This window comes from Sciurus carolinensis, chromosome 8 (genome assembly GCF_902686445.1).
Source record: "Sciurus carolinensis chromosome 8, mSciCar1.2, whole genome shotgun sequence".
Classification (NCBI taxonomy): Eukaryota; Metazoa; Chordata; class Mammalia; order Rodentia; family Sciuridae; genus Sciurus; species Sciurus carolinensis.
In genome coordinates this window covers 122944466-122970275 of record NC_062220.1, presented here as the reverse complement: position 1 = coordinate 122970275, position 25810 = coordinate 122944466, and the positions used below count along the sequence as shown (strand labels likewise).

The window sequence follows — 25810 nt, the reverse complement described above, 5'->3', positions numbered from 1 at the left end:
CCCTGCAAGTTTCTCCCCTTTACAACTGTTCTCCATGATACACCAGGGTAAGCTGTCCAAAACCCAAATCTAAACAAGCCCTCTCCACTATCATGCTAAGTGAAATAAGCAAATCCCAAAAAATTAAAGGTTGAATGTTCTCTGATATGTGGATGCTAACACATGATAAGGGAGGAGGGAAGAACAGAAGTTCAGTGAATTAGACAAAGGGAAATGAAGGGAAAGGAGGGTGGATGGGAACAGGAAAGACAGTAGAATGAACTGGACATAACTTTCTTATGTTCATATATGAATACATGACCAATGTAACTCCATATCATATGCAACCACAGGAATGGGATCTAATTAGAGTACGTTATACTCCAGGTATGTATAATATGCCAAAATACACTCTACTGTTATGTATATCTAAAAAGAACAATAAATAAATAAATAAACCCTCCTTTGCCTAAGGCCCTACAATAGCTCCCCATCTTCTAGAGAAAAAAACCCAAGTTCCCATTTTTATACTCTAGCATTTGCTTCTAGTTCTCTGAACACACCACAAACTCCCTGGTCTTCCCGCTCTGTGCCTAGGAGTTCTCATTTCCCTGAAGTTCAGGCTTCTCTCCTCCAGGAAGCTCTCCCTACTCTATTAAGACCCATAATCTGTCTTACGTAAAGACACCTATAATTCTTCATCACAAAGATATAACTATGTATGTGTCCACCTACCCCATTCAACTAGGAACCCCTTGAGGACAGAGACTAATTGGGTCTTTAAAAAAAAAAAAAAATCTTCACACACTGAGTGGCGTGTGTAAGGACTGCACTTAGTAAACACTTAAATGTCTCCATAATTGTCAATGACATTCATAAGGACACAAAGCAGCACTGGGTCTCCCTAACCAACACATGGTGACCAGGCAGTTAGTTTTCCAAACCCAGAAGTCATCTCAGACTCCACTTTAATAGGGAGCCAAAGAAGCCTGTCAATTACTATCTCTGAAATCGCTCTGAAATCCTGCTTCTTTCTCCATCCCCATTACACCCCCAGGCTCAGGCCCTCATTATTCCCAGGACTGAGATTAACTTCCTTCCTCCAACATTCCCTTGGTACGATTACAATTCCTGTCTGGTTCCTGCCAGAGTGATTTTACTAAAACACACATCCACACCTAAACACCCCTTACAGATGAGCTTTTCTTGGTCTGTAGGTGAACAGGGCTTTCCAGGCCCTTCACAATTCTTTCCCATCTCCCCTTTCAAGCCCACACCCCCAATACTGGTCAGCATGAATTTCCAGAACTCACCTGGCACATCCTTGTCCTGTGCAGGCTTCCAGGCATCCTCTTTGCCAGGAGCATCCCACCCCCATCTCAATCTACAAGATCCAGTTCAGAGGTCGTCTCCTTTATGAAACCTGTGCTAAATGCCCCCTCGTCCCACACAGAACTCATCCCTCACCTCCTCTTGTTCCCTACTGCATTTTCAATGCTACTCATTACACCTTTCCCACAACCCTCCTGGCACCAGGCTGCAGCACCCAACGCAAGCGCGTGCAACAAGTCACTCAAGTGGTCATCCGTTTCCTTCAATTTAAAAATTTGCAGTGTTCAACGCGTTGTGCACCCTCCTCATTTTAACAATGGGAATAAAGAGCTCCAGGAATATGACGTGCCTGGCCAGAAGCCACACTAAACCTAGACCTTCCGATTATAAATTTTATTTATCCACAGCACTGAGCACGGGTCAGCAGTAAGGCATCACAGGAGTGGGAGGAAGATTTAGGAGGACATGCCAGCTGTTTCCACACTGCAGACTTGAGTTGGTCCATCTACGGAGTATTTAATCCCCTTTTACACTCAATGGATTGAACTATTCTCTTTCTGCGGCTAAAACTTGCAGGAGAGCTAAGGTTCAGTACCACACGTCAATGAGACACCTGCTCCCTAATCAGCTCCTCACCTGAAGTCATCCACGCCCCTTACTCAGTCATCCACTCAGCGCTCTGTGAGCATGCTTCACCCGCAGTTCCGCGACCAGGCCCGCGCCACAGACGCCATGCGCAAGCGCAGCGTTGGCTTTCGCACGTGCAGGGATTCTTTGGTCTTGCTGCTGTGGCCTCCGTCTAGGACTCTACAGAGGTCCCCGGAACTAGTCCGGGCTTGGGGGACTAGCGGCAGGCACGGCCTGGGGTTACCAGCCTCTCCTCCGCCCGCAGCGGGCTGTGCTCCGCTGGGTAACGAGCGAGGCCGTGCCTCCCAGTGCGTGGAAACTGAGCCCCCTGGTAAGGGGGTGTCCGGCAAGCGTTGAGCGTTGCCGGGTGCAGAAGAGGACCTGGGCTGAGGGCTTGAGGGCGGGGTGGTCAGGAAGACTGGGCTTTGCTCCTCCTACCACAGTCTGAAACTGTGGAGTTGGGGTCGTTCAGGGACAGAGATGGCGATCCAAGATTTATATTTTCTCCTTGTTCCAGACCATTGATTACGTTATTCCTGTTTAGTTTCAACTGAATATCCAGCAAAACGATGACCGGTGTGTGTAGCCTTTCTCTCCCTCTCCCGTGCAGAAGGCAACAGTGTGATTGTAGCTGTCTGGCTTACTAGCTCTGTGAACTTGGGCAGTGTTAACTTTTTTGTGTTCAGTTTCCTCGGCTGGAAAAGTTTAGTGATCCTACTTCACAGGGTGGGCTGTTAGGACAGGTAGGTGAGTTGATATGAGTAAAGGAGACTGGTGCATGGCAGCACCTATGTGGGTGGTTTTGGTGTTAATATTACTGTTATTGAGATGTGTGTAATGGAGTGTTTAATGGGTCTTTTCCTGTTTCCCTGGAACTATGAGTCAGGGCACAAAGGTGAGGACCCAGAGGCATTTAGTATCCCTCCCTGTAAAAAAGAATCCCTAAAATAGAAGCACCCCAGAACTTATTGTAGAGCTTTAGAGCCTGCCCTACCATCCTATCCTATCCTCAGGCTTACATAATTGAACAAATGGAGACAGACAGGGCAAGAGGAGATCCGGGAGTGTCCTTCAACTGTCTTGGTACAGAATTAGGGAGGGTGCTTTGCTGTTATCAAAACCAAAAGAGTGTAACTCCAAAAGGGTTATCATAATGATCTTAGATGCCCCCCAAAAGACTGGTTTATTCTTCGGTTGAACATCTGCTGTACATTCTTTTTTTTATATGCAATATATATTTTATATATACTGTTTTAAACATATAAAACCCACACAGTACAAGGCAATTACATTGCATAATAGTAATATTTATCTGCTAGGTGAAAATATTGAACAATTTAGGGAACAACTTTACCTTATCTAAATAACATTTACAGAATTTCCTTTTCCACTTAGAGTGGATATGTGTCATTTGCAACCTAAGATATTTTTTAGATTGTCTCCCTGTTCTTTGATTCAAAAGCCAATTACGGAAACTGAACACTTAACCTAATCCTGGTGTTTGACAATTACAGAACAGAAATGAAGAAACACAATCTTTTCTTTTCTTTGTACACTAACTGCTTTCTTCACTAAATAATCTCCCAGGAGGATTGTGCTTTTGCAAACTGCAGCCTTCCTTGGAGTTCTGTCTCCCGGCATCATCCAAACAGGGTTAACATCACTCTAGTTTTCAGTAAACAGAGATTCACCTTCAGTGTTTAAGAAGTAACCTAACTTTTCTTGCTGCCTTAATTATTTACAATTTATTTACTAAAGAAAGGAATGCCACATGTGGATGCTCTAAACATCCCAAATGGGAGCTTGTCTCAAAAGGCACTATTCCCAAATGCTGGTTTTTTTCAGTCCCAGAAGTCTTTTGCCTGTGTTAATTATGTCCATCCCCTGTAAATATGTCCAGAGTCACACTATTATGTACTCTGATTCAGCAAGAATCAGAGCTTTCTGCAGACTCCAAAGGGTTGAGCCTGAGACCTAAGAGTTGAGGATTTCTAGTGTTTTTTCCTTTTGAATGAGTATCATGTGGCCCCCTTCCAAATTTGGCAGAAATAATACAAGGTTTTCTTAAAAGGGATGGGAAAAAATTTTCAAACTGCCATGAAATTATTGCTTAGCTGGGGCATTCATGCCCTGAACTCTGGCTGCTAAACAAAGCCAAAGGTATTCAGGCAGAAGTATTTGAGGACCATTTTGAGATCTGTTTTAGTCTATCTGTTGCACCAGACCAAAAATAAGCCTAGGTTAACCAGTGCTTATTTGCTGTTATATTCTTACTAACTCAGCTTAGCCTTGGTCCATGAAGGACTCAAAGGGTTCTTGAATAAATAGCATTCAATTCTACTCTATATTTTCTAGTGCCCATCAGTGCCAAGGTTATTAGCCCATTGGGGATAAAGGAAGAAGCAAGAATGAGACACCTCCACTAAAAGGGCTGCAGGTGGATACCCCCTCTCCCACCCTGGACCAAGCTAAAGAAGATGGTGGAAAAAGGAAGACCTTCCTCATCCCACAATCAGGAAAATGAAAAAGGAGATGAGGAGGATCACAGGTGGGGAGAAGACCAGGCTGGATCCTCTCTGGTAGTAAGCCTCCTGCTGGTACTAGGTGATGCAGATCTGCTCCACCACACACTCCATTATCTTAATGTCGGTCTCAGTGAAATTCTCCCCTTTGGCAGTCATAGTGACATATGCCACCTGACCATGCACAAAATTGTTCTGGTTGCTGTACTGACCCACGGGCTTGTAGTACACTTGGTTGGGGTAACGGTACATGTTTACATGGTAGTAGTGATCCTCATAGTCGCTGCCAAAATGTATAAGGGGCCTGCTCATGGCACTCCCCAGCATGTAGTCACCAAGGTCCGCCACTACTGCCCTGGCTGTAACAGCACCTGCCACCTGTTTCATGTTGTTTTTTTGGCTTATTGGACTTGTTCCATTGATTGTGGGTGCCACCTCCTTGACCGCAACTCCCACCACTGCCACCATGGGGCTGCCCCCAGCCACTACCACCCTGGGGTGGGTAGTAGTTGCCTCCAGGGCTGCCTTGCTCAGGGTAACAACTTCCCCCAGTGTTTCAACCTCCTCCAGGCTTCAACTACTTTTTGCAGAGGCCAATGTCACTCAGTGTGGTCACAAAGAAAACCAGTAGCCATCAGCCAGGGTTCACCATGATGACTGATCTAAACTGGACTGGTACCTCTGTGAAGACAGAATGCTTCAGCCTGTCTAAAATTGTTCAGTTTGAAATATATTTAGGAAGCAAAGAGAGGAGCTTGCAGCACCGTAGCTCTCAGTGACTGGAGCAGGGTGACTGTGATACACAGCTGCTGGGACATTATTAACTTGCCAGCTTGCCCCAGACCTGTCTGTGAAAGAGCTTAGAAAACTTGAAAGAACTCTGCATAGGATAGGTGGGGGGAGCTGTGGCAGGCATGTGCTCTCTAATGCCAGAACCCTATCTACTAGGCCAGTGACTCAGGAAGAAGAGGCACTAGAGACTACCACTGAGTGAAAGACATTAAGTTAGAGCCCAATTTCCCATATCAGAATACTGCCCTAATGCCACCCTGAAAACCTTTGGGAGAACTTACATAAACTTCCCATGAAAGAAAGCCACCATTGAAACTTGCCCCACAGAGGTCAAAAGCAGCTAGCTGGAAAACTTGTGCTACTTGGTTTCAAAACTTAGCATAAAAACTACAGTAATCTAGAAAAAGGTCAATGGAAGAGATTCTAGAAGTAGACCCACACATGTATGTTCAGTTGATTTTCAATGAAGCTGCCAAGTAAAGAAACGGGTTTGGAAAAACTCATGGGCATTCCTGTGCAAGAAAATAAAGCTCTACCCTATTGCAAACCATATCAAAAATCAATTTGAAATAGATCATAGACATCACAGCTAAAACTATAAAATCTCTAGGAGAAAAATCTTTGTGGCCACCTATTTGGTTTCTACACTTAGAACTCCCATAAAGTGGGAACCGTGATGCTTTGGTTTGTATATTATGGGTCCCCCCAAAATTCCTATGCTTAAAAACAATCACTAATGTGATAGCATTAAGAGGTGGGGCCTTTAAGGGGTGATTATGTCATAAGAGTGGAGCCCTCATGAATGGATTAATGTCCTTATAGACTGGAGGAGGCAGGGGATGGATCTTAGTGATGAAACATTTTCTTAGCACACATAAGGCCCTAGGTTTAATTGCCAGCACCACATAAAATTAGAGGGAAGGACTTGAGAGAACAAGTTAGATCCTTTCTGTCCTTCTGTCCCTTCCACCATTTGAGGATCTAACAGTTGTCCCCTTCAGACAAAGTAATAAGGCACCATTATGGAAGCAAAGATTGGGCCCTCACCAGATAATGACCAAGTAAATGTTGAGTAAAGAGTGGTAATACTGTGTTATTTAGGAAATCATGACAAGAAAAAAAATTTGTACATTCTATACAGATGTAATTTTGTTTCAGTTGGTGGAAGTCATGGATGTATAACTGACAAAGAGCAATTGTAATGTGTTACATATATATAATACTGAATTTTTCAGATGTATAAAATGCTATCACAGTTAATAAAATACAAAAACAATATTACAAAACTCCGTGTACTTTTGTCATTGTGTCTTTTCTTTAATCAGCAGATATCAAAAATACTGCTACCTGTGGGGTCCCCCAAGTTTTGTCTGTTAAGAAGGATTTGTTGTAGTTTGAGGGAGCATTCTTACAAGAGTAATTGAAAAGTCCACATAGTTTTGGGGGGACAAGAATGAAAATGCGAGCGGCGCCGCGGAGCCCACCCGGCAGGTGGCCGTGGGCGGGGCGCCGAGCGTGGTGCGCGCGGGCCCGACCACCCCGGCGCCGGGACGCGATGGCGGCGGCCAGCAGACGCCGCAGGGCCAGGGCCAGGGCCAGGGCCAGCGTTCGCAGGCTCAGCCTCAGCCTCCCCAAGCGCAGCCTCCGCAGCCACCGCCGCAGCTCCGGAGCGTAGGGGGCGGCAGCAGCAGGCACGAAAAAAGCCTGGGGCTGCTCACCACCAAGTTCGTGTCGCTACTGCAGGAGGCCAAGGACGGCGTCCTGGATCTCAAAGCGGCTGCAGATACTTTAGCTGTGAGGCAAAAAAGAAGAATTTATGATATCACCAATGTCTTAGAAGGAATTGATCTGATTGAAAAAAAGTCAAAAAACAGTATCCAATGGAAAGGTGTAGGTGCCGGCTGTAATACTAAAGAAGTTATAGATAGATTAAGATTTCTTAAAGCTGAAATTGAAGATTTAGAACTGAAGGAAAGAGAACTTGATCAGCAGAAGTTGTGGCTACAACAGAGCATCAAAAATGTGATGGACGACTCCATTAATAATAGATTTTCCTATGTGACTCATGAAGACATCTGTAACTGTTTTAATGGTGATACCCTTTTGGCCATTCAGGCACTTTCTGGTACACAGTTGGAGGTACCTATTCCAGAAATGGGTCAGAATGAACAAAAGAAATACCAGATCAATTTAAAGAGTCATTCAGGACCTATCCACGTGCTGCTTATAAATAAAGAGTCCAGTTCGTCTAAGCCTGTGGTTTTTCCCGTTCCCCCACCTGATGACCTCACACAGCCTTCCTCTCAGTCCTCAACTCCAGTGGCTCCACAGAAATCCAACATAGCAGCTCAGAACCAGCTTGAGCAACATGTCTCCGAAAGAAGCCAGAATCTTCAGCAGATACCAGCTACAGAAATATCTTCAGCAGGATCCCTTAGTGGAGATATCATTGATGAGTTAATGTCTTCTGATGTGTTTCCTCTCTTACGACTTTCTCCTACACCAGCAGATGACTACAACTTTAATTTAGATGATAATGAAGGAGTTTGTGACCTGTTTGATGTCCAGATACTAAATTATTAGATTCTATGGAAACTTGGGACTATTATCTACCTCTAACTGTGTAACATTTTAGACTTCTTAATAACCTAAGTATTTAAAATAATGAATGTAACACCTTTTAGTTCACTGATTCTGAAGTGTTCTTCTCTAATACTTTCTTTTTTACTTCACAAAACTTCAACCATAAGAACAAAGGGCTCTGATTGCTATAGGGGAAAAAATGATTTAATATCTACCAGCCTCCCCTACAGCAAGTAGTTACATTTTTGGATTTCAGCTTTGCTTCCAATTCTGAATCCTGTTTTTTCCTCTTATGACAGGAAGATTAAAGTAGACTTCAGGACATCAAAACAAAAATGGTGGCCAAGGGCTAATCACTGTTTGTCTAGTATTTTTACTGCCATGAAACTGTTTCTGTATATCCTTCAACCCAAACAGACATTCACTGCCACTTATAAAGTGAAGGATGTAAATAAGGATATGTAACTGTTTCAGTGAACAGATTTTGTGAAGTGCCTTCTGTTTTAGCACTTTAAGTTTATCACATTTTGTTGACTTTTGACATTCCATTTTCCTAGAGTATAGGAAAGATCTGTTTATGTAGTTTGTTTTAAAAATGTGCCAATGCCTGTACGTTAACAAGATTTCTAAAAATAAAGTTGTATAAAACAAAACAAAACAAAATAAACAAAAAAAAAAGAATAAGAATGGGAGCCAGGCATGGTGGTGCATACCTGTAATCCTAGTGACTTGGGAGGCTGAGGTGTGAGGATTACAAGTTCAAAGCCAGCCTCAGCAACTTACTGAGACTCTGTCTCAAAAAGTAAAAACAAGGCTGGGGATGTGACTCAGTGGTAAAGCACCCCTGGGTTCAATCCTTAGTACTCCCCCCCAGAAAAGAAATGAGTCTTGCTGAGAGCTGGAAATTGTCAAGCAGAACAGAAGAATCAGGTTAGTGCCATGTTATGGACTCTAAAAATGAAGAACTCTTCAAGAAATAAAGAATTGGTCATAATTGCTAAGTTACAGAACCAACTAGGTGCCCTTCAAAAGATGAATGCATAAAAAATGTGGTATCTATACACAATGAAATATTTCTTAGCCATAAAAAGGATTTTATGACATGGATGGATCTGAAAACTATCATGCTAAGTGAAATAAGCCAATCCCAAAAAACCAAAGGTTGAATTTTCTTTTGATAGATGAATGCTAACACACAGGAGGGGAAGAATAGAAGTTCACTGGATTAGACAAAGGGGACTGAAAGGAAGAGAGCAGGATAGGAATAGGAAAGACAGTGGAATGAATCTGACACACTTTTTCTATGTACATGTATGAATATGATCTCCACATCATATACAACCAAAAGACTGGGATCCTAATTAGAATAAGATATACTTCAGGTTTGCCTAAGTATGTCAAAATAAACTCTACTGTCATGTATACCTAAGAAGAACTAATAAATTTTTTTTAAAAATTTTAAAAAAGAATTGGGGAGGCTGGCTCCAATTCTCTCTACCTTTTTTTTTTTTTTTTTGGTACTGGGTGTTGAATACAGGGGCACTTTACTACTGAGCTATACCCCAGTTGCTTTTTAGTTTGAGACTATGTCTCACTAAGTTGTTGAAGTTGGCCTTGAACTTGTGATACTCTTGCCTCAGCCTTCTGAGTTGCTAGGATTACATGCTTGGGCCACCACACCCAGCCTGCCTCCAATTCTAAGCACAGCCCAACTTGCTGTCTTCCTTGTGAACAGAACAAGTTGACCAGCCTCTCATCAGACACACCCTGAGCAACCAGAAAATCAAGAACAGTTCATGCTGCAAGTTCTGAGTTGTTTGTTCTATTATTCTGTGAATGAACTGGATAAGTTCTATAACTGCAGACTTCCAGGTGACAATGGAGGGGTGAACACATTTTATTCCATGTCAAATTCCCACTAATGACTTAAAGCCATAGGGGACAGTAGGGATGGAAGAAGCAGCAAATCACCTGCCCCTCTGTCTTCTAGTTGGAGACAAGAGCTTGATGTTCAAGGGGAACTAAGAGGCATAGCCTCTGAATCAATTGGAGGCAGAGGCAGAGGTAAAGGCAGGGTACTGCCAGCCTTCAAACTCAGGTGTGTATATAAAATGGTTTGTGGACTATTCATCCTAAACATGTTCCGGAGGCACTCTTCAAAAGACTCATATTTGGACCTGAGGTTGTAGCTCAGTGACAGAGTACAAGCCTAGCATGCACGGGGTACACAGTTTGATCCCCAGCACCACACACATACAAAAAAGAAGACATGTTTAAAAAACAAAAATGAACACTTATAAATATATGTATTTACTCCCTTTTTCTTTACTAATTCCCCAGAACTTGGTTCACCAAAACAGATTTTCTGAAATTTAAGAGTTTAAGGTAAGATTCTCCAAATTATGATACACTCAAGATAAAAAAAAAACAAAAACTAGAACCACATGACATTGTCTACTTTGTCGCTGTTGGAATGGTGCTCTTATTGTTTTGTGATCATATTGACATTAGAGGTTTCACACCATATCCTGCCTCCACATTTTGATCATGTGCACCTTCAGGAACACCCTGCACTTTCCCGTTGTTATGAAATATCAGTTTTTTGGCCAGAACTGGGCTTCCTTTTTGAGTGGGCAGTAACCAGTTTACTGCTGACAGCTTTTTCGGCATTACTTACTTTTATCATCCTTTTTTGTATTCTTTGGGCTTAACTTCCCAGAGACCTACCGAGAGAAGTAGAACTTCAAAGCTGACCCCTTCAAGATTCTGTCCTCTGGTTATTAAGTTAAACAGTAATCACAGCACTACTGTGAAGGGGTTTGGCAGATGGCATGAAGGTTATGCTCAGCTGACCTTAAATTGGAGAAATCACCCTGATTCATCTGGGCAAACACAATGGGATCATATTACTCTTATATTAGTTAACTTTATAGTACTATAACAAAATACCAGATGCAACTAACTCTATAAACAGAAAAGATTTACTTAATTCACAGTTTGGAATGTTCAAAGTCCAAGATCAAGAAACCCCATTGGTTTGACCTCTGATGAGAGTGGTAGATGGCACCTCATCATGGTGGGAGTATGTGTAGGAACGAACAATCACATCTGGAATTGGAAGAGAAAGAGAGACAGACAGACAGACAAACAGACACCAGAGCCCCATAATGTCCTTTGCCAGCACACCCCCAATACCTAGGAATCTCCCACTAGGATTCAGCTCCTAAAGGTTCCACCACCTTCCGATGACCAAACCTTTAACACATGGGCCTTTGAGGGACATTTAACATCCAAAACATAACAAGTCCTTTAAAGTAGCTGAAGATAGAGATGCAAGGGGAAGCAGCCAGGAGGTCAGAAATATTCCAAGTGTGAAGACTTGTTCAGTCATTGTGGACTTTGAAGAGGGTCACATGTCAGGGAATACATGTAACTTCTGAAAACAGAAAGACCTTTCTGGAAACAGAAAGGTGCCTTGTCAGTAGTCATCAAGGAAACAAGAACCTCAGTCCTACAACTGCATGGAACTGAATTCTGACAACAACCTGAATGAGTTTGAAATTGGCTTCAGCCCCAGGACTTCTAGAAAAAAAGAGAACCCTGCCAACTCACTGATTTCAGCCTTGTGAAACCTTGAACTGAGAACCAGCTCAGCCACACAGTGACTGGAATTCTGACCTACAAAACATTAAAAACATGTATTATCTTAAACTACTAAGTTTATAGTGATTGGTTATGGCACAAATGAAAACTAATATACAAACTTTTGAGAAGGAGATGAGGAGATGTGCATTTTTTGCCAGTTCCTTTTGAGTGTCCTTTCTGGGAATGGCTTGCCTTTTTGGAACTTTGGTTATTGGGATACTAAGGAGATAACAGATCACACTGACATGTGATGACTGTCTTGTCACCATTCATTTTATTGTGGTTGCTCATGACACATTAGTAGTGTCTTTCTATTACTTTCACTCATATCACTTTGCAATTAAAATAACAGTCTATTTTACGTACTGGAGGTATGTGGGTACTAATTTTCATGCAAATATTTACCAGGGAGAGGGAGGCTGCATTCCTTGTCGCTCCGTAACTTGAGTTTCAAGCATAGGATATCTGTTTCTTGGTGAGGCAGTTTTTGCTGCTTATCTATCCCTTGCTGTTTACCCCATTTGTCTACTGAGATCACCTGTAGTCAGTCAGCATAGCAACACCTTTTTGAGTGCAGATTGCTCACTGTCAGGCACCTATCATCCGCCATTTGCCTGCCTCTTGCCTGTCCATCGCCTGCCTTTCACCTATCCATCATCTATCACCCAAAATTCACCTCCTGATAATCCGACAGCAGTCAGCAAACTGACCAAAGACCGCCAGTGGAGCGCCAGATGCCTGCTGTTGCCTGGAAGTTCACTGTCACAGTACCCTGCAGGTTTGGTTACACATGGCTGCCGCCATTTTGAGACGACAGCCAGGCCCCATAGGACCTGTGGCCAGACTGACTGAGCCCCATCTCCAGGATCCCTCAGCCCAACCCATTACTCCCTGCCTCTGGGGTCCTTGCACAGACTGACTGCTCCCTACCACCAGGACCCCCAGATGGACTGATTGCACCCCGCCTCCAGGATACCGCAACCAGACCGACCGCCTCCACCTCCAGGACACCTGCCTGACCAACCGCATCCCACCTCCAGGAGCTCCAGCCAACCACGCCCACACCCCCGAGCTCCAACTCCCCATTTGCCAACACATTTTGAAGCCAGAGCGGCCATCTTGGATAATCCTGGAAGCCACAACTCTGATCTTTAGGTGGGGCAAATCCCATCCTGAGATGCCTGCTGGAGACTTGAAGCTCATGTCAGGTACCTCTCATGCATCAGGCTACTGAAGACTGGGAGGTTTGAATACTATATGACTGTTATACTGTAGATTTTCTTTTTTCTCCTTATTAAAAATTTTTAAGCTTTTATTTCTTTACTTTTCTTGCTCTCTTTTCCTTTTGTTTACCTGTTCCCTCAGAGTCTCTTTCTCCCTTTTTGCATGCTAACAACCAGCTTCTTTTGATTACACTCTCATTCTTTCTATTATCTAGAACTTCTATATATTCTTTTCTTATCTCATTAACAGCTACATCCTACACCCCTCCCCATCCTCTTTGTCCGCCATTAGAAACTGCAGACCTTATTGCAAATCTGTTTGTTATACTGAAGATAATAACTGAACTCATTCTGTTTATTTTGACAATATTGTTAATGTCCTCATAGGGGCTATTTGGTCTAGGATTGCATACTGTCTGAACTGGGCACTGCTAATGTTGATCTCCCCTTAAAGTAAAGGTTTTGGAAACCTATAGGGTCACTATAAGCCTATAGGGGGGGAAACTGCAATACCCCAGATCTGCACTGCTAGAGGGGAAGATACATGAACAACATGAAAAAACAAGGGAAGAAAATGATCCAAACAAATATAGATTCTATATTATCATCCAGTGACAGTATGGTAGAAGAAATGTCAAAAAAGAACTTCAGATTATACATGATTAAGATGATTCATGAAGCAAAGAATGAGATAAGAGAGAAAATGCAGGCAATGAATAATAATACCAATAAGCAGTTGAAAGAGCAACTGCAGGAAGCAAAAGATCATTTCAACAAAGATATAGAGATTCTAAAAAAAACAAACAAACAAACAGAAATCCTTGAAATAAAGGAAATGATAAACCCAATAAAAAAACTCAATGGAAGGCATCACCAAAAGTAGATCACTTTGAAGACAGAACCTCAGACAATGAAGACAAAATATTTAATCTTGAAATTAAAGTTGCCCAAACAGAGAAGATGGTAAGAAATCATGAATGGAACCTCCAAGAACTATGGGACATCATGAAAACACCAAATTTAAGAATTATCAGGATTGAGGAAGGCACAGAGATACAAACCAAAGGAATGAACAACCTATTCAATGAAATAAAAGCAGAAAATTTCCCAAATCTGAAGAATGAAATGGAAAATCAAATACAAGAGGCTTACAGAACACCAAATGCACAAAATCACAACAGATCCACACCAAGGTACATTCTAATGAAAATACCTAATATACAAAATAAAGATAGGATTTTGAAGGCTGCAAGAGAAAAGCATCAGATTACTTATAGGGAGAAATCAATACAGATATTAGCAGATTTCTCGGCCCAGACTCTAAAAGCTAGAAGGGCCTGGAAAAACATATTTCAAGCTCTGAAAGAAAGTGGTTGCCAACCACAAATCCTATACCCAGCAAAACTAACCTTCAGATTTGAAGATGAAATAAAATCCTTCCATGATAAACAAAAGTTAAACGAATTTACAAATAGAAAGCCTGCACTACAGAATATTCTCAACAAAATATTCCATGAGGAGGAAATGAAAAACAACAATGTAGATCAGCAAAAGAAGGAACTACCTTAGAGAAAAATCCACTCAAAGGAGAAACCAAGCCAACTTAAAAACCAAAATTAAGCCCAAATGACTGGGAATACAAATCATATCTCAATAATAACCCTGAATGTTAATGGCCTAAACTCATCAATCAAAAGACATAGACTGGAAGAATGGATTAAAAAGAAAGACCCAACAATATGCTTCATCTCATAGAAAAAGACATCCACAGACTAAAGGTGAAAGGATGGGGAAAAACCTACCACACACATGAACTCAGTAAAAAAAGTGGGGGTTTCCATCCTTATTTCAGATAAAGTGGACTTCAAGCCAAAGTTAGTTGGAAGGGATAAAGAAGGACATTTCATACTGCTTAAGGGAACCATAAATCAGGAAGACATAACGATTGTAAATATTTATGCCCCAAACATGGTGTATCCCTGTACATCAAACAAATCCTTCTCAATTTCAGGAATCAAAGAGACCACAACACAATAATTCTGGGTGACTTTAACACATCACTGTCACCATTGGATAGATCTTCCAAACAAAAACTAAATAAAGAAACCATAGAACTCAATAACACAATCAATAACCTAGACTTAACAGACATATAGAATATTCCATCCATCAACAAGCAAATTCACTTTCTTCTCAGCAGCACATGGAACCTTCTCGAAAATAGACCATATGTTATGCCACAAAGCAGCCCTTAGGAAATGCAAAATAATAGAGATACTGCCTTGTGTTCTATCAGATCATAATGGACTGAAATTAGAAATCAATGACAATATAAGAAACAGAAATTACTCCAACACCTGGAGACTAAATAATATGCTATTGAATGAAAAATGGATAACAGAAAACATCAGGAAGGAGATAAAAAAATTCTTAGAGGTCAATGAGAATGATGATACAACGTATCAAACTCTCTGGGACACTATGAAAGCGGTACTAAGAGGAAAATTCATTGCATGGAGCGCATTCAAGAAAAGAATAAAAAGTCAACAACTAAATGACCTAACATTACAGCTCAAGGCCTAGAAAAAGAAGAACAGAATAACAGCAAAAGTAGTAGAAGACAGGAAATAATTAAAATCAGAGCTGAAATCAATGAAATTGAAACAAAAGAAACAATTCAAAAAATTGACAAAATAAAAAGTTGGTCCTTTGAAAAAGTAAACAAAATAGATAAACCCTTAGCCACACTCACAAAGAGAAGGAGAGAGAAAACTCGAATTACTAAAATTTGTGATGACAAAGCAAATATCTCGACAGACACCACTGAGATACATAACATATCGAGAAGCTACTTTGAAAATCTATATTCCAACAAAATAGAAAATACCAAAGACATCAACAAATTTCTAGAGACATATGCTCCTCCCAAACTGAACCAGGAGGACATACACAATTTAAACAGGTCCATATCAAGCAATGAAGCCATCAAAAACCTACCATCCAAGAAAAGCCCAGGACTGGATGGATTCTCAGCTGAGTTCTATAAGACCTTCAAAGAAGAACTCATTCCAATACTTCTCAAAGTATTCCAGGAAATAGTTTCATTCTATGAAGCTAATATCACCCTCATACCCAAACAAGGCAAAGACACATCAAGGAAAGAAAATTTTAGACCAATATCCTTGATGAATATAGATGCAAAGATCCTTAACAAAATACTGGCAAACTGTATCCAAAAATATATGAAGAAAATTGTGCACCACAATCAAGTGGGGTTCATTCCTGGAATGCAAGTATGGTTTAACATCCATAAATCAATAAACATAATCCATCATGTCAATAGACTTAAGGACAAGAATCATATGGTTATTTCAATTGACGCAGAAAAAGCATTCAACAAAATACAACACCTCCTCATGCTCAAAACACTAGAAAAAATAGGGATAGTAGGAACATATCTGAACATCGTAAAGGCTATTTATGCTAAGCCTACGACCAACATCATTCTTAATGGAGAAAAACTGAAAGCATTCCCTTTAAAAATGGGAACAAGACAGGGATGTCCTCTTTCACCACTTCTATTCAACATTGTCCTTGAAATACTAGCCAGAGACAGACTAAAGAAATTAAAGGGATACGAATAGGAAAACAGGAACATAAGCTGTCACTATTTGCTGATGACATGATTCTCTATTTAGAGGAGCCAAAAAACTCCTCCAGACTTCATCAATGAATTTAGCAAAACAGCAGGTTATAAAATCAACACACATAAATCTAAAGCATTTTTATACATAAGCAATGAAACATCTGAAAGGGAAATGAGGAAAACAACTCCATTTACAATAGCGTCAAAAAAATAAATACTTAGGAATCAATCTAACCAAAGAGGTAAAAGATCTCTACAATGAAAACTACAAAACATTGAAGAAAGAAATTGAGGAAGACCTTAGAAGATGGAAAGATGCCCCATGTTCTTGAATAGGCAGAATTAATATTATCAAAATGGTCATACTTCCAAAGGCGCTATACAGATTTAATGCAATTCCAATTAAAATACCTATGACATTTCTCATAGAAACAGAAAAAGCAATCATGAAATTCATCTGGAAGAACAAAAGACCCAGAATAGCCAAAGCAATCCTGGCAGGAAGAGTGATGCAGAAGGTATCACTATACCAGAACTTAAACTCTACTATAGGGCAATAGTAACAAAAACAGCTTGGTACTGGCATCAAAATAGACAAAAGACCAATGGTACAGGATAGAAGACACAGAGACAAACCCACGTAATAAGTACAGTTATCTCATACTAGACAAAGGTGCCAAAAACTTACAATGGAGAAAACATAGCCTCTTCAACAAATGGTGCTGGCAAAACTGGAAATCCATATGCAGCAAAATGAAACTAAACCCCTATCTATCACCCTGTACAAAACTCAACTCGAAATGGATCAAGGATCTAGGAATTAGACCTGAGACCCTTCACCAAATAGAAGAAAGAGTAGGCCCGAATCTCCATCACATTGGCTTAGTACCAGACTTTCTTAACAAGCCCCCCATAGTGCAAGAAATAAAAGCAAGAATCAATAACTGGGATAGATTCAAACTAAAAAGTTTTTTCTCAGCACAGGAATCAATAATGTGAAAAGAGAGCCTACAGAGTGGGAGAAAATCTTTTCCACACATACTTCAGACAGAGCACTCATCTCCAAATGTTATAAAGAACTTAAAAAACTTTACACCCAAAATACAAAGAACCCAATCAATAAATGGGCTAAGGAAATGGGCAGACACTTCACAGAAGAAGATATACAGGCGATCAACAAATACATGAAAAAGTGCTAATCATCCCTGGTAATTAGAGAAATGTAAATTAAACCACCCTGAGATTTCATCTAACTCCAATTAGAATGGCTATTATCAAGAACACAAGCAATAATAAGTGTTGGCATGGATGTGGGGGAAAAGGCACACTCATACATTGCTGGTGGATTTGCAAATTGGTACAACCACTCTGGAAAGCAGTATGGTGATTCCTCAGAAAGCTTTGGAATGGACCCACCATTTGACCCAGCTATCCTACTCCTTGGCCTATACCCAAAGGACTTAAAATCAGCATACTACAGTGATACAGCCACATCAATGTTCATAGCAGCTCGATTCACAATACCTAGTTTGTGGAACCAACCTAGATGCCCTTCAATTGACGAGTGGATAAAGAAACTGAGGTATATATACACAATGAAATATTACTCAGCCATAAAGAAGAATAAAATTATGGCATTTACTGGTAAGTGGATGAAGTTGGAAAAATATCATGCTAAGTGAAGTAGGCCAAGCCCAAAAAACCAAAGGCTGAATGTTTTCTCTGATAAGTGCATTACAATACATAATGATGCGGAGTGGCGGGGGGAAGAGAAGAATGAAGGAAATTTGGATGATGTAGAGGAAAAAGGGGTGGGAGGGGGTAGGGATGGAAAAACAGTAGAATGAAACAGACAGTATTACCCTATATATATATATAACATGAATGGTGTGAATATACATTGTGTACAACCATAGAAATGAAAAGTTGTACCCTGTTTGTGTAAAATGAATCAAAATGTGTCTGTAAAAATTAAAAATATTTTAATAAAAAAATATTTACCAGGAATAAGTAAGTGTCAGGCACTTTGCTGTACTCTGAAGCTATAGAGATGACCAGTCAAATTCTCATGGGCTAATGTAGGGACAGAACCACTAGTGGCCAAGAACCCTACCTCAAGCCACAGCTGATCAGATCTGAGGTCTGCCACTTCTATTCCTGTGCTGTGTCTCCTCCTCTCTGCAATAGTTGTACTGATAGCTGAGACTGAGGGTTAGAGTCATACATGTGTATCCCTCAGAGCAGTGCCTGGCACTAAGCAGGTGCCATGTGAATATATTTACTGCTGCAGTCACTGTTATGTCAGAGACTGGTCAGTTCAGATGGGTTTTGCCACTATGCCCATATCACCTGGGACATAAAATTCAGCCCATTTGGTGGATAAATAAGCTGAACATGGGAGAGGGCAAATCACATCTGGCCCAGAACAAGAAAGAACCAAAGCTAATTCTCACCCCTTCATCTGAATAGAGCTAACACCAACAAAGACTTGGGTTCTTTTTAAAGAACACAGTGTTTGCCTTGTGTGGGGTCAGATCTGGGTCTGTGAAAATTGTTAGAATCAAAATAAAGTCAAATTTATCAAACCCTAACAAAAAATAACTAAATAAGCAAGCTGGGGCTTTATGAAGGAGGGGATCTCATGCATTCATGCATGATAACAAGAACTATCACAAAAGACTTCCAGAACCACAACTTTACACAAAGACCCTGCAACCTTCCACAGAAATTCTTCTGTAAGGTCATCCATCTAGCAACTGCCTGTCCAACTTTGGGTTGATGTCATCTTGTTATTGATCCTTATAGTCACCAATTATTATTTCAAACTGTCTTATGAAATCTTTCTCTTATTGCTTTGAACAGTGTCCCTTTCCCCATTCCCTTCAAATATGCCCATGGTTTCCATGGCATGTGTGTTCACATTGCAACACTCCCTGCTTATTCCCACACAAATATTGTGATCCTTTAGGGAATCTCTCCCTGTACTTAAAAGTTTGCAACCTCAAACTTGCCCCTCAGGCAGGTCCATCTAAGTGCTCTTTCATCTGACAAGCCTTCTCCTCCATGGTATCTCACCCTGAATTCTCACAGCCCGGTGAGAAAACCTCCATACAGTAACGCCCCAACTCGGTCACTCAGTTCATTAGAGCCTTGTCACTCTGGACAGGGGTGTCAGGATGTTCAGGCTCTGCTCAGGCCACACACAGCCTTACTCCCTGCCCACCCCTGCCCTGGCAGAGACAGTGGGTATTGTTGAGGGGAGGAGATGTTCAACTTTTCTGTTTTGAGGCACTTCCCAAGTCAGCTCAGGATGTTTTGGAAGGGAGAAACACCTTCACAATGGAAAGGACACTGAGTCTCTGGCACTGGCTTTAGCCTGGAGGGCTTTGGACTGGATGGCCTAGATAAATCTCACCCAGAAACCGAGTAGGGGGTCAGGGAGCCACATTCCTCTGCTGTTCAGGGGCTACTCTCGCACTCCCCTCCTTCCCTCAAAAGCAGCATGCATGTTCCCACTTGAATGTTCCACTTGCATATTCCAGTCTCTGTGTCCCCAGCACATCCTGTCAGAGGGCCTCTATGCCCAGACCTCTGAAACAGTTGACTGTGAATCCATGGTGTGAGTTTAAACCAAGTGCCATGGCCAACTTCCAAAAAAATTTGTTTTATATATCATACCTGTTTTTGAGACCCAAAGACTGCTGGTTCTGGGAAGGACTGGGTCACTGTGTGACCGTGGGAATGTCCCTCACCTCTCTAAGAGTCCAGGCTCTATGCCTCTAGGTTGCTACTGTAAGGCGACAGTAACAATTCCTTATATCACAGTGTCCTCTTGATTTCATTCACCCTGAGTCGTCAGTGCCTGCCTCTGGAAGGAGCAGGCAATGCTAAAAGAAGGAGTCCAGTTCAATATTGTCCTTTCTGGGTGCCAGGGTGCAACACTGTCTGCTGTGGTGGCCGTTAGATGATTGGTAGGCAGAGTTGGGTGGACTGAGGTATGAGAAAGGAAGGCAGGGTTGTTGGGCTATAACCCTTTCTACTGATGTCCCTATCGTTTTTATTTGTATTTGTTTTATTATAAAGATAACAGTTGCATTTGAGGAAGAATGTTCAAACCATAAAGAAAAAAGTGAAAGTTACTCAGTCTCACTCTAGCTCTACTCCTGAAGATGATCTTTCTTAACTATCTTTGTTTTAAATTCTACTATGGTTAACTCCATAACTCTCAAGTGTATACTCCATGTCTTGATTTCTCCAACAGTAGATAGTTTCTCTTGGCTATATTCTATGAAAAATGTGAAATGAACACATTTATACAACATACCCTCCTCTCAACCTCCCAATTTATTGTTTTTATTTCTTCTAGTCCAGTGTTTTCAAAGAGGATCCTATGAACACCCTCCTAAAATACAGATTCTCTAGCCCTGGACAAAATTTTTGGAATTTCTAGTGGAACCTATGAATAAGCATTTATAATTGTCACCCCTAGTTAATTCTTTTGTATGCTAAAGTTTGAGGACGATCATCTGTAATGTCTTCCTTTATAACTAAATAAATATTTCATTAGTAGGAATGCTTTTATCTGCTCTATCAGAAACCCACTAAGGAGTGACATCTGTAAAAACGGAAGAGTAAGGAAATCCAAATTCTACCTCTTCATAAAAGTGATAAAAAAATTGGCAAAAACTCTTAATATCAACTTTTGCAGAACTTTGAAAATTAACCAAAGATTTGTAGCAAACTGGGAAGACATGCAAGAAAATGCCTGATTGTCAGTAATCCATGATTGTTCATGGATTAAATTTTTTAAATTTCCAAAATTAAAAAAAAATGATGAAAATTTTCCAAATTTGATGAAATTTGAGTTAGTAATAATAAATTTAAAAATCTATCAAAGAAAAGCCCAGGACCAGTTAGGTTGATGATTTCTTATAAATGTTTAAAGAAGGTTTAATATTAAGATTTTTCAAATAATTTCCAAAAATATAAGAAAAGAGAACACTTCCTGACTTGTTCTATGAAGCCAGTGTTAGCCTATACCAAAGACAAAGACAGCATGAGAAAAATACAGACCAATACCCTGTATAAATGTAGATGAAGGGCTCCAGTGTAGCTCAGTGGTACAGTGCTTGATTAGAATGCATGAGGCCCCTGTACCACAAAAATAAGAAACAAATATAGAGACAAAAAAAAAAAAATCCTCAACAAAGAGTTAGCAATCTGAATCTAGCAGCATGGTTTTTTTTTTTTTTTTTTTTTTTTTGGGTGCTGGGGATCGAACCCAGGGCCTTGTGCTTACAAGGCAAGCACTCTACCAACTGAGCTATCTCCCCAGCCCCTAGCAGCATGTTTAAGTGATTATACACTATGACCAAACAAGTTCAGTGAAGTTGCAGGATATAAGATTAACACACAAAATCATTTGCATTTATTTCTATCCACTAGAATGAACAATCTGAAAATAAAATTTACAAAATAATGTAATTTACAATATCATCAAAAAATACTTTTTAAATACATAGAATAAATGTAATCAAAGAAGTGTAAGACTTTTACTTTGGATACTACAAAATGTTGAAAAAATAGACATCTGCATTCATGAAATGGAAGATTTAATATTAAGATCTTCAGATGCAATGTAATCCTTAGCCAAACTCCAATCACCTTTTTATAAAAAAGGGAAACAGATAAGCCTATCCTAAAATTCACATGAAATTGCAAGGGACACAGAAAAACCAAAACAGTTATGAAAAATAACCATGTTAGAAGACTCACTTCCTAATATTACAAATTACTACAAAATTCCAGAAACCAAGACTGTGTGACTCTGGTATGACTATAGACAAAGAGACAAATGGAATAGAATTGAAAGTTCAGAAATAAATCCATACTTTTTTTATCAATTGATTTTAACAAGGCTGTGAGAAACATTCAATAAGGAAAAAATAGTCTTTTTGACAAATGGTTCTGAGACAACTAGATATCCACATATTAAAAAAAAAAGAATGAACCTGGACCCCTACTTCAAACTTTTAGTAGACTAAACATGTCAATATAAGATCCCAAACAGCACAACTCATAGAAGAAAACAGGTGAAAATCTGTATGATTTTAAACTTAGATGCATGATCCTAAATTAAGCACTAGTTTCTTAGATTTGAAACCAGAAGCACAGGATAAGTTACACCTCATCAAAATTAAAAACCTTTATGCATCGTAGGACATTATCAACTAGTATTAATTATATTTCAGTTGCCCGGAGGGGCTTATCTACTTCTACTCCCAGGGAACTCCCTCACCTGACTTACAAAGTGGCTTTCAGGGCTAACATGGCTGCTGTAACCCTCCATCCCCTGAGTCAGGGGTGTGTAGCGCCTCAAGTGCACACTCAGAATTGGTGGTTAACTCAGTCCCTCCATCTGAACCAATCTGCTCCTTTTCTTACAAAAACTCTTCAAACTCCTTCTACTAGTGATCTTCTCTATTATTTTTCATATTGCTGTGGGTTTATTCATTTTCAATATCTTCACTTTTATATTAAACAGGACTTGGGAAGAGAGCAGTCTACCACTAACTCCTGCCTATTTGTTCTAGAGCTTTGGAGAGTTAGAGCTTAGAATGTGACAGAGGATACTCCCTTCCCACATGGAACTAGAAGGCTCTATGTTTTGCTAAGTCAGAGGTCAATTTTCAATTGCTATCTCGAGATGCCTGAGGCTGGGTAATTTGTGAAGAAAAGAAGGTTATTTAGTTCATAGTTTTGAAGACTAAAAATCCAAGATCAGATAACCTCATTAATTCAGCCTTTAGTGAGGACTCATTTGACTACAAATGCATCATGGCAGGAGCACATATGAGAGAGACAGATCACAAAGTGATACAGGAAACCAGAGAGCGATTCAGGGCTCAATCTTGCTCTTTTTAAGGTGACTTTCACTCTCATGAGAGCTACTTAAAGGTCCCATAATAAACACCTTAATTCCTTCCAAAGCAGTACCCCTAATGACTAATCGACTCTTAGCAGGCTCCACCTCTTAAAGGTCCCACCACCTCTTAAAATCACCACACTGGATACTAAGCTACCAACACATGACAAATGGTTCTGAGACAACTAGATATCCACATATTAAAAAAAAAAAGAATGAACCTGGACCCCTACTTCAAACCAGGTCTTAAGAGACCCACTTGAACCATATTCAAACCACAGCACATGGCCACCCCACTAAAGACTACATTTCATCTTTCCTGTGCAGCTAGATGTGCCATTGCTAATGGCAGTTTCTGGGAAACTTCAACTTTGTGGAAACCTGGGGTCTCAACTTCAGCTCTGTGAGCTCTCTCCCAGGCCACAACTCAGCCTTGTCCCAGCTGCACCATTGTTCTGCTATTGTCCCACTCCCATCCACCAGTTCTTGATACTGCTCTTGCCCTGTATCTCCCCTTTCCTGGATGTCTGTTTCCACCTTCGTCTTGGTAAACTCTTACTCATTTCTCCGAATCCAATGTAAGGGGCGGTTCCTCTCCATAACCTCCCATCTTCTCAGGTGGAAGGCTACATCCCCTCTGCCCAACCTTGCTCCATTCCTTGTCACTTCTGTCTGTAGGATCTGTGCCCCCTGCTATTCCTGCTTTGGTGTGTCTAAGGGTGGAATTGAACAAGTTAATACAAACTCTTCAGCAGTCTCCTCCACAATGTGTACATTTGGTGTACATATGCTGTAGGGTCAGGCCCAGCTAAGGCCAGTCACAAGCCAGGTCATCCCCAGCTTGTGCCTCTTTGATAAAAGTGTGAAGAGCTGGAGATATCTGCAGGAGGTAAACAGGGGAGCCAAGAGACAAATACATGCATGTCAGTACACACATTCTAGGTCCTACCAGTCTCCACAGGAGTGCAAGCAGGCACAAAGATATACTGCATCCTTCCAGGACAACTTGGCTTCTCAAGAGCAGACCCTAGGAAGGATTGTAAGCCTGAGAGATCATCCTTATGTGCTTGGCATGGTATGGCCTACCCCTGGATGTCCAGCTCTAGCTTGCTCCTTGTTTGGGCAAACACTAACCCAGGCAAAGCCTGAGTGCCAAGTCCTGAAGCCTGGACAAAAGCAGAGGAAAGCCAGATAGGATCTTAGGACAGGCTCCTGGGAACAGTGTGGGTGCCCGCCCTGTGTTTACACCAGTTTCCTGCTCCTGGGCTCTCTGTCTGGCAAGCTGGGTGTGGCCACAGTCTGAGCAGGGCAGAGAGGTGTGGGGGGGCATCCTCTCTCAGCCCTCCTGGTTGATTCTGCACAGCAGGCACTGCCCGCACAGAACACTGGGCAGAAACAGCATGTGAACTCGCAGCAGGTGATGGGGTAAAAATACCTTAAATCTCTGTCTGGTATTAAGTGGGATATATATATATATATATATATATATATATAGTAGTGGCCACAATACCTTTATTTTATTTTTTATGTGGTGCTGAGGATTGAACCCGGGGCTTCACATGTGCTAGGCAAACGCTCTACAACCGAGCCACAACCCCAGCCTGAGGGTAAAGATATTAACTTCAGATGCTGTTAACTTTAGAGAATGACCACTGAAATAGGCTAATTGCCAATAAAGTAGAAGGGAAAACAGAGAATAAGAAACACACACACACGTTAATTCAAAAGAAAAAGAAAAACAAAAGGAGGAGTGGGTGGGGGGAATTGGACATAAGATATCACAAATAAATCCAAATGTATCTGTAATCACAAAAATGTAAACAGGCAAGTGCTCCAGATAAAGAAAAAGATTATCACATCATACGAGGAAAGTAAATTCAGCTTTACATAGTGTTTTAGTCCATTTTGTGTTGCTAGAACAGATCACCTGATAATGGATAATTTATAAAGACAAGAGGTTTATGGGAAGTTCAAGTGCATGGCACAGTGCTGATCTGCTTGGCTTCTCGTGAGGACCTTGTGTGACTTCAACTCATGGCAGAAAGAGGAAGGGCAAGTGGGCATGCGAAGAAGAAACAAAACAAAAAGGTTAACCTTGCTTAATAACAACCTATCTAAAGGTAACTAATCTGGTTCTGTGAAAGTGAGAACTTAACTTCTTGAGATGGCATTAATCTATTGATGATAGCACTGCTCTCATGGCCCAAACCAACTAGGACCTACCTCCTAACACTTTCATTGAAAAATTAAGACTTGGGGCTGGGGTTGTGGCTCAGTGGTAGAGCACTTGCCTAGCACATGTGAGGCTTTGGGTTCAATCCTCAGTACCACATAAAAATAAAATAAATAAAATGAAGGTATTTTAAAAAAGAAGAATTAAGACTCAACCTGAGTTTTGGTGGGAACAAACCGTATTGAAGCCAGAACATGCAATGGCAAGAGATCCTCCTAAAACACTTGTAAAAATTTTTTGAAGGTCAAAGAAGATAAAGATACATATCATGAAGCCAAGCACAGTGGCACAGGCCTGGACGTA

The 25810-nt window shown here is 40.9% G+C and overlaps 1 protein-coding gene and 1 pseudogene across 1 annotated transcript; one reads left to right on the top strand and one right to left on the bottom strand.

Annotated features, from left to right (window-relative positions):
- Positions 1-4439: 4439 nt before the first annotated feature.
- LOC124990671 (major prion protein-like) lies at positions 4440-5112 on the bottom strand (annotated as a pseudogene).
- Positions 5113-6274: 1162 nt separating this feature from the next.
- LOC124991484 (transcription factor E2F5-like) lies at positions 6275-8282 on the top strand. The gene is made up of 2 exons (XM_047562173.1): positions 6275-6313; positions 6705-8282. Exons 1-2 carry the CDS (start codon positions 6275-6277, stop codon positions 7833-7835), a joined length of 1170 nt encoding a protein of 389 aa, XP_047418129.1. The 3' UTR covers positions 7836-8282.
- The last annotated feature ends 17528 nt before the right edge of the window (positions 8283-25810 follow it).

Coding starts and splice junctions, on each gene's coding strand:
- LOC124991484 (XM_047562173.1), top strand. CDS start 6,275: ATGGAAGCAAAGATTGGGCCCTCACCAGATAATGACCAA. Junction 6,314..6,704: donor CCTCACCAGATAATGACCAA/GTAAATGTTGAG, acceptor TGGGGGGACAAG/AATGAAAATGCGAGCGGCGC.